This window comes from Manacus vitellinus, unplaced genomic scaffold, assembly GCF_001715985.3.
Source record: "Manacus vitellinus isolate BGI_N305 unplaced genomic scaffold, ASM171598v3 scaffold_54_pilon, whole genome shotgun sequence".
Taxonomy (NCBI): Eukaryota; Metazoa; Chordata; class Aves; order Passeriformes; family Pipridae; genus Manacus; species Manacus vitellinus.
Window position 1 is genome coordinate 2,739,786 of NW_021940645.1, and position 12,221 is coordinate 2,752,006.

The 12,221-nt window shown below is 37.5% G+C and overlaps 1 protein-coding gene across 1 annotated transcript in view; it reads left to right on the forward strand.

Moving 5' to 3' along the window:
- GLUD1 (glutamate dehydrogenase 1) overlaps nucleotides 1-11,775 on the forward strand; it is a 29,003-nt gene extending 17,228 nt beyond the window's left edge. The window contains exons 6-13 of the mRNA XM_029963173.1: nucleotides 2,221-2,400; nucleotides 4,150-4,287; nucleotides 5,283-5,420; nucleotides 5,547-5,627; nucleotides 6,314-6,437; nucleotides 7,667-7,758; nucleotides 9,702-9,764; nucleotides 10,414-11,775. Of these exons, the coding sequence (XP_029819033.1) occupies nucleotides 2,221-2,400; nucleotides 4,150-4,287; nucleotides 5,283-5,420; nucleotides 5,547-5,627; nucleotides 6,314-6,437; nucleotides 7,667-7,758; nucleotides 9,702-9,764; nucleotides 10,414-10,533 (936 nt within the window). The 3' untranslated portion in view covers nucleotides 10,534-11,775. The remainder of the gene's footprint in view (nucleotides 1-2,220; nucleotides 2,401-4,149; nucleotides 4,288-5,282; nucleotides 5,421-5,546; nucleotides 5,628-6,313; nucleotides 6,438-7,666; nucleotides 7,759-9,701; nucleotides 9,765-10,413) is intronic.
- The last annotated feature ends 446 nt before the right edge of the window (nucleotides 11,776-12,221 follow it).

Genomic DNA, 12,221 nt, shown 5'->3' on the forward strand with positions numbered 1-12,221 from the left:
CCATGGGGGAAGAAGGGAAGAGAACTAAGAGCAGAAAATGAGCAATGAACAAAAGTGTAACTAGCCATAATTCTGAAGAGAGATGGAAGCTATGCAAGAGACTACTAAGAGTTGAGTGGAAAGATTACTTTGGAGAGAGGAATCTGTCTGAGAAATCTACAGAGCTGATGAGTCAGTGTGGTTGCACACAGCTGTGTTCAGGGAGGTTGAAGTGGAAAGGATAAGTCAACAGATACAAAACAGATAGGGAAAGTCTGCTTGAAACCCAGCAAGAGAACCAGCAAGCTGGAGAGACAAGGAGAAAGGGGTTAAGAAAGGAACAAAAATTAGTGTCTGGACATTGCCAACTAAGTTCATAAACTACTAGTGCTGATATAGAAGTCTTTAATGCTAGCCATAGACCATTTTCCAAGGTTCTCGTTAAAAGCCATGCCCTTTCTTTTTGGCCCAAGACGCATTAAATGTGTTTGCTTATTGACCTAAAATCAAAGTTTTTAGGACTTTGACGTCAACTGTGGTTTGTATATGTGACTTTAAGAAGATCTGGACCTGTGCTCATCTCGTGCTCTATTTTCTTGCTAAACCATGCACGTCGTTAATAACTACCATGTTAACTGTTCCAGAAAATCCATCTGAAGTTGCTGGATCACTGAATTATATATGGCTAAAGTTTTTGGTTAAATTAGTCTTTTCTGCTCTTCTGTACTGCCTGACACAATCAACTGACTTTTGGGACACACAAAGGGACTTTAATAAATACATTCTTATATATGATGGGAGGCTGTATTTCTTCAAGTATTTATAAAACAGACATCTGCCTTTGTGAATGCACAAAACCTAAGACATAGTTTCAATCTGAAACAGAATAAAACCCTAAAAGTCCATCAAAATGCCAGGCCAAGTTGTTCCTAGCAAAACACCCCTGCTGATCTTGGTTACGGTTGATATGCCACCAGAGGGAGCAGACAGCTTATGGACAGCAGCACAACTGTATTTTGGGAAACTGAATTAGGAATTTTGTGGCAAGCCCAGGATCACTTTTATTCTTAAAGAAGAGTTACCTTTGCCTTTATAGGTTAGCTCACTATCGTTTTCAAACAAAAAGTTTTAGTTTTTATTATGGCTCTAGTCATCGCCAGCCATTCTGTCTCCACTTACTTTTGTCTGCTCCTTTCCTTCCTCTCACCAAGCATCTTGCACTCACGCCACAGGCATGCAAATGCTTTTGGCACAGTGACAGAGAGGAGGGAGCCTCCCAGGGAATATGTGGCTGGTGGAATGGAAACCCATCCGGCTGCTGGCAGACTCATTTCAGTGGATTCTCTTTCATCCCTACTCTTTCACTTGTGTTGGAAGCCAAGCCACCGTGTGACTGTGCTCCCAGGGTGTGGGAGCATGAGAACCAGTGCTGACAGAAGAGGGAGGTCCAGTGTCTGGTTTGGAAGCATTTTTTTCAAATTATTAATTTCAGTTGGAAAAATTAATTCTGGTTTTAAGTAGTGATTTTATCTTGGCTAACTATCTGGCATATGGAAAACTTTATTGCCTCCAAATTAAGAATAGAGGCTTGATTGTATATATTGCTTTTCTGAATAAAAGTAATCTACTTATCTAACTTTTGCCATATGACCTTCATACTGCAGATTTTTCTCTGAGATCAAACAACCCTGTATTCTGACAGCAAGAACGTATTAGGCCTGTCCTGTCCTTTCAAAATAACTGAATTTGATATAAAGGAACACTAAACACTGTTTAAAGGTGATTAAAAACCAGTCCAGGGATATGTCTGAGCCCTTAAAAAGATTAACACTTCAAGAATAATGATGAAAATTGTGACTGTAATAGGAGCTGATTTTGAGAAACATCACTCTCAGCTTTTTGATTTGTCAAAAGCGTGCTCGTTGCTAACAGTACAACGTGGATGTCACCGTGATTAACTAAACACAGAGTGAAGTTAACAGACACACTTAAAGACAATAAAAAATTACAGGCCATATCCAGTACTGCATTACACAACTTCCCTGACATTTACTGGAGTACTTCCAAGGTGTTCACACACAGTGAGGAAGGAAATAATCTTTACAAATAAATGTATATAAGCTGTATCAGATTCTGACCCTTACGATTTCAGTTTTCTCTTATCTCTAGCTAGAACTTCTTGGTCCAGCTGCTGTTTGATTGATTAATTCCCTATCTCACAAGTCCTTCACTGTTTTACAGGACATTAATGCCCACGCATGTGTAACTGGTAAACCCATCAGCCAGGGTGGGATCCATGGACGTATATCTGCAACTGGTCGTGGTGTCTTCCATGGAATTGAAAATTTCATCAATGAAGCATCATATATGAGTTTATTAGGAATGACTCCTGGATTTGGAGATAAAACATTTGCTGTTCAGGTAAATTTTTTTTCCTTTGACCGTAGGGAAAAAGTAGTAAACAGACTTTCAGTAGAGCTGCTTTTAAAAAGAGCTGTAGCCCTTAAAACCTGTTAGGGTTTTAAAACTTCCAAGTTCACCTTTACTCTCAAACTTCAGAAACACTTTTCAGGCAACACAGGTGCCCTTTATTTTGGACTGTTTTTTAAAAAACTGAACTTTCAATTGCACCCTACAGGCTCAAGGCCATATCTCTACTCTTTACAAACACAGGCTGCAAACACCAAAATTAAATACTATTACAGGAGTTCTTTAAGGCATTGCACACTTTTCGGTGAGCTATGACACTGTTTCTGCCTATACAAAATTTGTTGCAATGTTTTATGATAAAAAATTCAGGGAGAGAAGGAATTGATGGTTATGTTCTTGTTTCACTATAGAATGGGCAGTTGGAAAAATAGGAAACCAATACCTTATCCTAAATTTGTAGGTTGAATGCACATTTTTGGTGTTCATAAGACTTGAGGATTTAGGTAGCTGAAATTAAGGGGTTTGATAGTCGGTAATATGTATTATCATTCCTAAAATTTCAAAGAAATAACTTGCTCAGCTTTAAACAGTATGTTAAATGGAGGATTTGAGGCACTGATTTGCTTGGCTGTTAGAAATAGCAGAGTAATTGTAACCTCCAGGTTGTCCTCTAGTTAACCCGTAGGCTGGAACAAACATCCCTGCCCTGCGTGGACCCTGCAGCACACTCATCTCCCTGCACTTTGGCATTTTCATGCCTGGCAGAGGACTAACCAACAGGCACTTCAGCACAACTTAGGCTGAAAACATGACCATAACAATAGCTGAAAATTCTTGTAGGAAAACAGGCATAAAGTGTTTTGAAGAGACCTAATGCAGGACAGACTGTTGTATCAAAGTTTGCTTCTAACGAATAAACAAAAATCCTAAATACAATTGGAGCTACATTAGACAGGACTTTAGTTTTCAGCTTATTTTTTCAGCACAGAATTGTACTACAAACTTTTGTCATTGGTCATGTAACTCTTTGGTCTGCTGTGTGTGTTCCTTTGCTTCCAGAATGTCAGCATTCTGGAAGTAAAGGAACATAATGGCCTGGAATTACGTTTTCTACACATGTAAGGATGTAAAGCATGATAATGAAATACAAGATTATCTAAATTTAAATTTAGAGAGTCTGTTTTGTACAGGGTCACTTCAGAATGTGTTAGAAATTACATAGCTTCCTACTAGTTTGCAAGTTCAGTGTGAAGAACTAATTATATTCTTTTGTTTAATACTTTCCACTGTGGGATGGTTTTACACTTGTAAGCCTTCTTTACCCAAATTAAATGAGAATATTTCTTGTCCCACAAATGTTAGTCAAACCTGTGAATAGCCATACAAAAATCTACTAATCCCTTTAAGACAGTGCCAGTTATAAAATACACATAGTGATCCAATATTGATAAATATCAGTTTTGACACTTCCATAGTAGCATTAGTTCTTTCTATATTTCCAGTATAAAAAACTTAGCACAACTGTATATTGCTGGCTGCAATGCATAATTTCTGCAGTGGTATTCAGACAAGAATGGAATGCATGTAACTTTCTTCCATCATTCTTATACCTATCATCTAATGCCAAGATGTGCCGGTAGATTAAGGACTATTTAAAACTATTCAAAACTGTATAAACCTGAACAATAATCATCATCATTTTAGCTGAAGGGTTAACTGCTTTCCCCTTTCCACCCTCAGGGATTTGGTAACGTGGGCTTGCATTCCATGAGGTACTTGCATCGTTATGGAGCAAAATGTGTCGCTGTCGGGGAGTTTAACGGTTCTATCTGGAATCCTGATGGGATTGACCCAAAGGAACTAGAAGATTTCAAATTGGTATGAAGCTTAACTAAGCAGAAAGTGTTTTATTTTTGTCAGCTTTGCAAGTACATAGGATGACACTGCAGACTGGTGTTAATTTGATATTTAAATCATGCTGCAATTAGTCCTTACAAAATGGCTTAGAAATGTTGACTCTTCTGACCTTTCTCCTTATTTACGCTTTGACCTGACTCAGAAGAATGCCTGCAGGCTAATTACTTCAGTATTATTTTGCTTTTCTTATGCCTAAACTAGGAAAGATGTCTTAAGGAACAAGGGCAGGGAGATTCCTGAAGGGTTCCTGACTGAGAGTCACAAGCATGTGGTCATTTAAAGACCTGTGCTTTTGCTGCTTCTTAATTATTGAATGTTTCTGAAAGAATGAAAACCTGTCTTGCAGTGTGACTTGAATGTGTGGTTTATAATGACAAGTGGATATGGTCTTTTTATTTCCAAGTGAAGCAGACTTGAGGGGACAGGCACTAAAGTGCAGTCTTCTACTTGAAGTTTCTAAGAGCCTTATTTGATGTTTTTTCTTTTAGATAGGGAGTATTCAAATGTTTTTATCACTCCCTTTCTCAGAAGAATGAAAAGCTTTGTCACTAAGCAAAAGCTATCATTATAGTACTTTAAAATAGTACTTCTGAATCTTATGTGATGCAACTTAGCCTATGTGTAGCACTCTAGTGAGTCATTTCAGTTGTTTGAAAACTATTTTAAGGGCTGAGAGGGACCTTTTTTTTTAATACTCCAGAGCCCAAATGATTATCAGTGTCTTTGGCCAGAGAGCAGTTATGCCTCAATCCCCGTCTCGGGAACTTTGACTGTTATTTGAGCTTTGTATCTTGCTTTTTGTATGTAATCTAAGTAAAGATAGGAATTATGTTATGTGCTGTCTGTCTGGTACTGTTGCCTTTTTTTTTATTTCTATTATGGAAGCCAGAGGAAGGGAAGGAATTCATACAAGTACTCACACACTCAAAACACCCTGGTTTGTTTTCTTTGCACAGCAACACGGGACAATCATGGGCTTCCCTAAAGCAAAGCCACTCGAGGGCAGTATTCTGGAAACAGACTGTGACATTCTCATCCCTGCTGCCAGTGAGAAACAGTTGACTAAGGCCAATGCTCACAAGGTTAAAGCAAAAGTAAGTGAAAAGAGTTCAAATGTAAATGAAAAATAGGGGAGGTCTGTCTAAATGCTATTATTTGATAATCAGCATGAACAAAACCAAACATATACCTCTGAGCTACTCTGCTGTGATTTCTTTCAGATTATTGCTGAAGGTGCCAATGGGCCTACGACTCCTGAAGCTGACAAAATCTTCTTGGAGCGGAATATTATGGTTATCCCTGTAAGGTTTTATTATGACCTTTGATTTCATTACAAAAATAACATTTTTGTGAACTGTAGGAAGACATTATTTATTGAAGGTTTTTATGAATAGCCATTCATTCTCTAAGAGTGTTTTTTTAATAACAGATGTCTAGGAAATGGGTGTCAGTGTTGCTTAAGAAAGGCAGTATTTATTAAAGATCTCACTGCAATATACTGGCCAGTTTGTAGACATTGTGTATCTGGGTGATACTGTAGATTGTACAGAGTAAATGTTGTCTGTTGTGAGTATTTGAAAGAATAAGACCTAGCCAGGTATAATGACATTTTTTTCTTAAAGAAAGGGTGTCCTGATCAAGTGATATTGCTAGACAGAGTGGCTGATCTTCAGCCTTTACTCACTGAGATGGCCTAAGGATGCCCTAATTTTTTTGATTTAACACTTTTGCTAAAATAGAGGTAGTCAGTCAAGCACACCTGAACTTCATGTGTTCTTAAGTCAAGTCCTCTTTAAATCAGTAGAAGTAATGCCTGGACTGCAGAAGAGGATAAGTGTTGTCCTATAAGAGTAAGAACTGAATTGTCTTCTGTACTGCAGTTTAAAGTAGTGCTTTGTACATAATAGTTCTGCTTACTTTTGCATAATACCATAGAGCTGCCTTTGTCACATGGTCACAACTCAAAATATTTGCTATTTCTGTGCAGGATCTTTACCTGAACGCTGGTGGTGTAACAGTATCCTATTTTGAATGGCTGAAAAACTTGAACCACGTCAGTTATGGCCGTTTGACTTTCAAATATGAACGGGATTCAAACTACCACTTGCTCAGTAAGTGCTCAGTTCCACTCCCACACACTGTTTAATCAATAGATTGGACTAGCAAACACCAAATGTGGGACAAATAAATACAGAACTAATTAAAATTCACCACAGTTTCCCCACAAGTCTATAACTACTTCATACTAAAGAATAGAGAAGGTTTTATGGGTTTACTGACTCTGATGGCCCAAGTTAAATGCATAGTTTTTCAGTTATCTTTTCATTCTTCCCTCAGTTTTGTGAAAATACTGAAGTCAAGCTACTTATGTGAAATATTTATTACTTCTTAATAAACATCCTTCAGCTGTACACTTGGTGTTTGAGAAGTGTTCAGTTTGAGTGGGTAACATTGTTCTGCACATACAACAATAGAGGATTTCTGTAAAGGACAATGATATATTTGGTACAGGCACTGTAAAAATCTGCTTATGGCCTACAACTCCACTTATAGTCATTCTGTGCTACCTAGTTTCTGGGAAAGAATACCAATTGCACAGAGAGAGGAAGCTTAATGGAGAAGTACTGGCGGATGCTGCTCCATTTTAAGCAATATTCTGTAGAAAATGTGAAAATCTTGAAACAGAGGACTTCACAAAACATGCATGCATGATTTTAAATATAACCTTTTCTCTTAAATCATACTTTTCAAGGTGTTTCTAAAGTATTTGAGAGTTACAGAAATTCTCCTTTAAATCCCTTCCTTAGCTTCCAGATTGTCTTATCTCAAATACTCTGTGATGTTGGTTTAGGGATTTCAGGAATTAAGATGAAATAAATATCAATGAAAATACCAAAGCACTGCTCATGTCCTAAGGGAAAAAACCTAAAATTCCACATGGGCTTTTTTCTTAGCAATTACTATATATTCCAAGTGCAATATGGGATGATTGATTGCTTTAACTTCAAAAAATAGTTTGTCTAATACTACCTATCAAGTTAGGAAAACTAATCCAGATTACTCTATCAGTTTGATAAGATTAGTAAGATCAGCAAATTGAGTTCGTTGCCTTATAACTGTACTATAGTAATACTGGAGTCATTCACATATAAAAACAGAAAAAAATCAATATCTTTCCCTTTTTTTAGAAAACAAAATAAGATGATTCCTTTACCCACAGCCCCTATAGCCTGCATTTCATTCCACTGCGCGCTGGAAGTCTTGGCCTTGCCACCTTTATTAGGGAGCACATTCCTCTCCTTGTCTGTTACCTTGCATCTATTTTTTTTTTCCTTTCTAGTGTCTGTCCAGGAAAGCTTGGAAAGAAAATTCGGGAAACATGGGGGAACTATTCCAGTTGTGCCTACAGCAGAATTTCAGGATAGGATATCGGTAAGTAGCTGCTGCTGGTTGTTTTTACTGTTAAGGTAGGTGTATCCTGATATTATAACTGCAATCTAAATTTTACCATTGTAGCTACCACGGAGCATTTTTCCCCAAACAAGGCATTAACACATAGTTAGGCTGATGGTCAAATAAATAAAGCAAGCAAATGATCTGACCTGCTTAAGAATACTGGAAATAAGCCATTTTTGCTTTCTTTTACTTGAGCCTGTGCAAAATGCCTCTAATATTGTAAAAAAGCTACAGTTTTAATACAGATGCATTTTGTATTTTGGAGATCTTGTTGGTATAATTTGCCCGGATTTCCAAAAAACTTTCAGCAAGATCCCACACCACAGACAGTTTGATATGGTTTTTTGTGTCACTCCAGATTAAGAGCTGGGTGAAAAGTTGTAGAATGTTCCTCTAAGACTGAATTAACAGGCAAAGAAATGTCAGGTAAAATTCATTGTTATCTAATGTGTAGCAATACATGGTGGGGAAATTTCCATATAAAATGATGGGTTGTGAGTTCATCCATTTGCATTCAAATGGAAGTTTTGGAGGTGATGACAAAATATAAGCTTAGAAATCCATAGCAATCAAAAAGCAAATCCAGCATTAGAAATTATTCTGAAGTGAAAATACAAGACTGATTAGTGATGCCACCATATAAATCCACAGTGTCTGCCTTCTAAATACTGTGTGCAGGTTGAGTCTCTGCATCTTCAAACATTATAGATGTGAGAAAAGTTCAGAGCAAGATCACAGGAATAACCAAAAGTATGGAAGCTTCTCCTACATGGAACAATGAGCTAACCTTGGTCTTACTGGCCTGAACTGGTCAGGGGGTGGAGACAGTCATCTCTAGGATGAGTGGTGTGAAAATAGGCAGGTGAGGGTATAGAGTTCACCATCTGGAATGGTTCAAACAGAACCAGCACAGTGAGGCACAGAATGAAGAATAAGGGGATGGTTCCTAGCACAGCAGACTGTTCTGCCAAGAGATACATGGAGACTGAAAGCATCAGTCAGCTTGTTTTCAAACACAAGTTCAGGAGGAGATGGAGCAAATGATGGGGTGTTGAAGTCCAGTGAGTTGTGAAAAACATTAAACCATTCTTCCTTGGGAAGAAATCAGGGGAAATGCATGTGGACTTGGACTACTGTCAAGTGATAGAAATAGATTTTAACCTGATCCAGTATGATGCTAGCATTTTCATACACATTAGGTTTTATGGATAGCATTCCTGATGGTTCTGTGGCTTAAAGCAATTGCTGGATCTCAAACACAAGCTATAGAAACTGGCCTAGTAGTTTCTACTTCCAGCCCGAATAGATATTTGAGGGAAAGTGCATATTTTGTATATGTACCTGTCAAATCATTAGTAAATAACAGCAATCAGGACAATGCAACATTGAAGCTGATACTGAGTCATCCTAATTCAGGCAGTCTACAACTACTTACTGCTCTGTGTATTTAAATTTTAATGGGAACAAAGTTGTTTTGGAGTTGCTCAGGGCTAATACAATGTGGAGAATACGAATTTGGGATTTATGCCCTTCCTGAAACCTGTCTTCAAAGCAATTGCAAGAAGCTTGTAAAGGTTATTGACTCTTGGGAGCTTTTTTGTTTAATATTTACTGTGCATTCTGAAGGCTGAAACAGTAGTTACAACATCAATAAAAAAATGCATCATGCATCTAGAAGCTATAAAAGACTTCAGTGCTTACATTTGAGGTTTTAGAATTGAATTGGCCATAACTAGCTCTTCAAGTACCACAGTAAAGGTGATTTAGATTCTTCACCTATCCTTAGAAGGAGTGAGAAAGCTTCAGTAATTAAGGGAATCCAACATGTCATTGTCCCTAATGCACCTTTGTGTTCTGTCATTGTCCCTAATCCCTTTATGTTTTGGATTAAACCCTGATTTTATTCTCTGTTGTTGCAGGGTGCATCTGAGAAAGACATTGTCCACTCTGGGTTGGCTTATACAATGGAGCGTTCTGCCCGGGTAAATATTGCATTACTCTACAGACTTATATGAGAGAAAACTCACACGACTTTGGGACAGCTTTTGAATAGGTTGTACAGAATTTCTCTGCCATTAAAGGAATAGATAGACAATACATGATAATGGGAGTTACCACGAGTATGAAGTACTTCTGCTCTCTGCCATTATGGCCACCATTAACTGGTTATAGTAAACATTAGAGATTAATACAGGAAATGAAGAAGTATTTTCTTGTAGAAACTACAGTAATTAAGAAATTTTCAGTTGTCTTCCTGTACCTGGCTAATCTGGAACACATACATAAGAGTGCTTTACTTTACCATTAGCAGTTTTAGATTAACCCCTCTATGCTGTGTTTTTAATTAATGGGACAAAACCTACAGCGAGAGACAAGATGTTTCAAGTATGTGCGGTACATATCAGTCTAAGACTTGAAAAGGGCTAACATAGTAACATGGGAAAGATTTTCTTCCCTTTTAGTTATCAGTTATAAGGGGAATCAAGACATTTTATGATTGATCCACAAAGAATCAGAGCTCTGATACCAATCTAGCAGCTCCTTTTACTCCTAACTGGGATCCTGCAAGCAAAATTGTTCAGCTCCTAGGGAGAAACTCACAGAAATAACATATAACCTTTTCTGTTTCAGCAAATCATGCGTACTGCCATGACATACAACCTGGGTCTGGACCTGAGAACAGCTGCCTATGTCAATGCAATTGAGAAAGTCTTCAAAGTGTACAATGAGGCTGGTTTGACCTTTACATAAACAGGCCATGACCGCTCCTTGTTGTATCCCACCCCTCTCGCTGTTAATGTACCCTCTTCTTGAGAAAGCTTATCACAAGTTTACATGTAACCACAAAATTTTCTTTTCTTCTGACATTATAGTGGATTCTATTCTCAATTAGTTTCAGTTCCGAACTAGTCTTTTTTACAATAAAAATCCATGGATTAGGAAATTGTATACAAGTATGTATCTGAAGATAACAGTTCATCTGCACTTGTGGGGGCCATTCTGGGTATTTCGCCTACAAAACAAAATGGTACATTTTATATATGGAAGAGTGGTCTTGCCACCTGAGCCACTTCTCAGACTTCAGATCAGATACTGTACTATATGAGCACTTAGCTCATTATTACTTCATGCACTTTTGTTTAATGACGTAATTTTGGCTTCAGCACTTTCAGTAAGGCCTTGTATGATCAATGCTGTGGCATTGTCAAAGGAAGAACGGGCCTCCAGCAGGGATTAACTTTGATAGGAGTCTAGTTTTTGTTTGTAGTAAAGCTTCAGGCCTGATTCTCTTTAGGCAATATTTTTTCTTTAACTGTGCTGCTGTTACAGGACTGCCTTTTATCGCTTGTTCAAGCTAGTTTGACTGTCATCATGACGTATGTAGCGCCGACAGACTAATATTTTTATAAGCTGAAACTATCAAGCAACTCTAGTTATGTTTTTAATCAAGTATCTACATAATTCTGACTATAGGTCATTTCCTTTTTTTAAAAAAAGGGATATTCTGGATTTGGTAAGCAATCATACTTAGGTTTTTTGGAATTCTTTTTCAGTCTTTCCTTTCAGAGGCTTTCTGAAAATTGGATACTGCCTCAATGAACAACTGAAGTGAAACTGAACCCAGAAATCATTGGCCAAACCACAGAGGAGCTAAGATGCTGCTATAAACTTAATCCACTGTCTTAACACACATGGCCTTTTTTTTTTTTGGTCATAAGGAGGTCTTGAAAATTTTGAACATCTTGGAGTTCAACAAAATGGACCTCAACCAAATATTGTGGATCAAGCACAGGTTTTGAAGTGTAAGGCTTTTGTCCCGTGGAGTCCCCTTGAAGTGCCAGATGTTATTTATGTAATGAATATGAATGTTTTTTTTAAAAAGACAACTAGTCCCTCCCAGAAACTCATGCTTTTTTCCTAACTACTTTGTAACTGCATGACATAACCTGGAGAGAGAGCAGTTATTAAAAAAAGTTGACCTTTCCAAACCTACTATGCTGGTGTATTACTGTTTTCTATTTCATGCAGTAGCTTTCTATAGTTACAATCAATCTGAAAATCTTCACAGAACACTTGTCTATCACATGCTCACTGCTAAAATGCTGCCCCAAGTTTTCTTAAGGGGCTCACTAATACTTCTCTTGAACTTGCCTGTCAGCAAGACTTTTAAAATTGGATATATTTGGTAAATCATTTCAGATCTTTTTACTGTGTCTTCTCAAATTTGTGTGAAGAACTATTCTGGTAGTTAGCATGGAGCAATAAACCTGCGTGGTGCATTTAATTAGTGGCTTGCTCCATCATATATACCAATGTCTAGTTTTATAAAAGTACTACAGATCACCTAAGTGCAGCATATATATATATATATACACACATATACTGACATCATTTAAAAAATGAGAACCCTTTGAGCTTGAGAGAATTATTGTGATCGA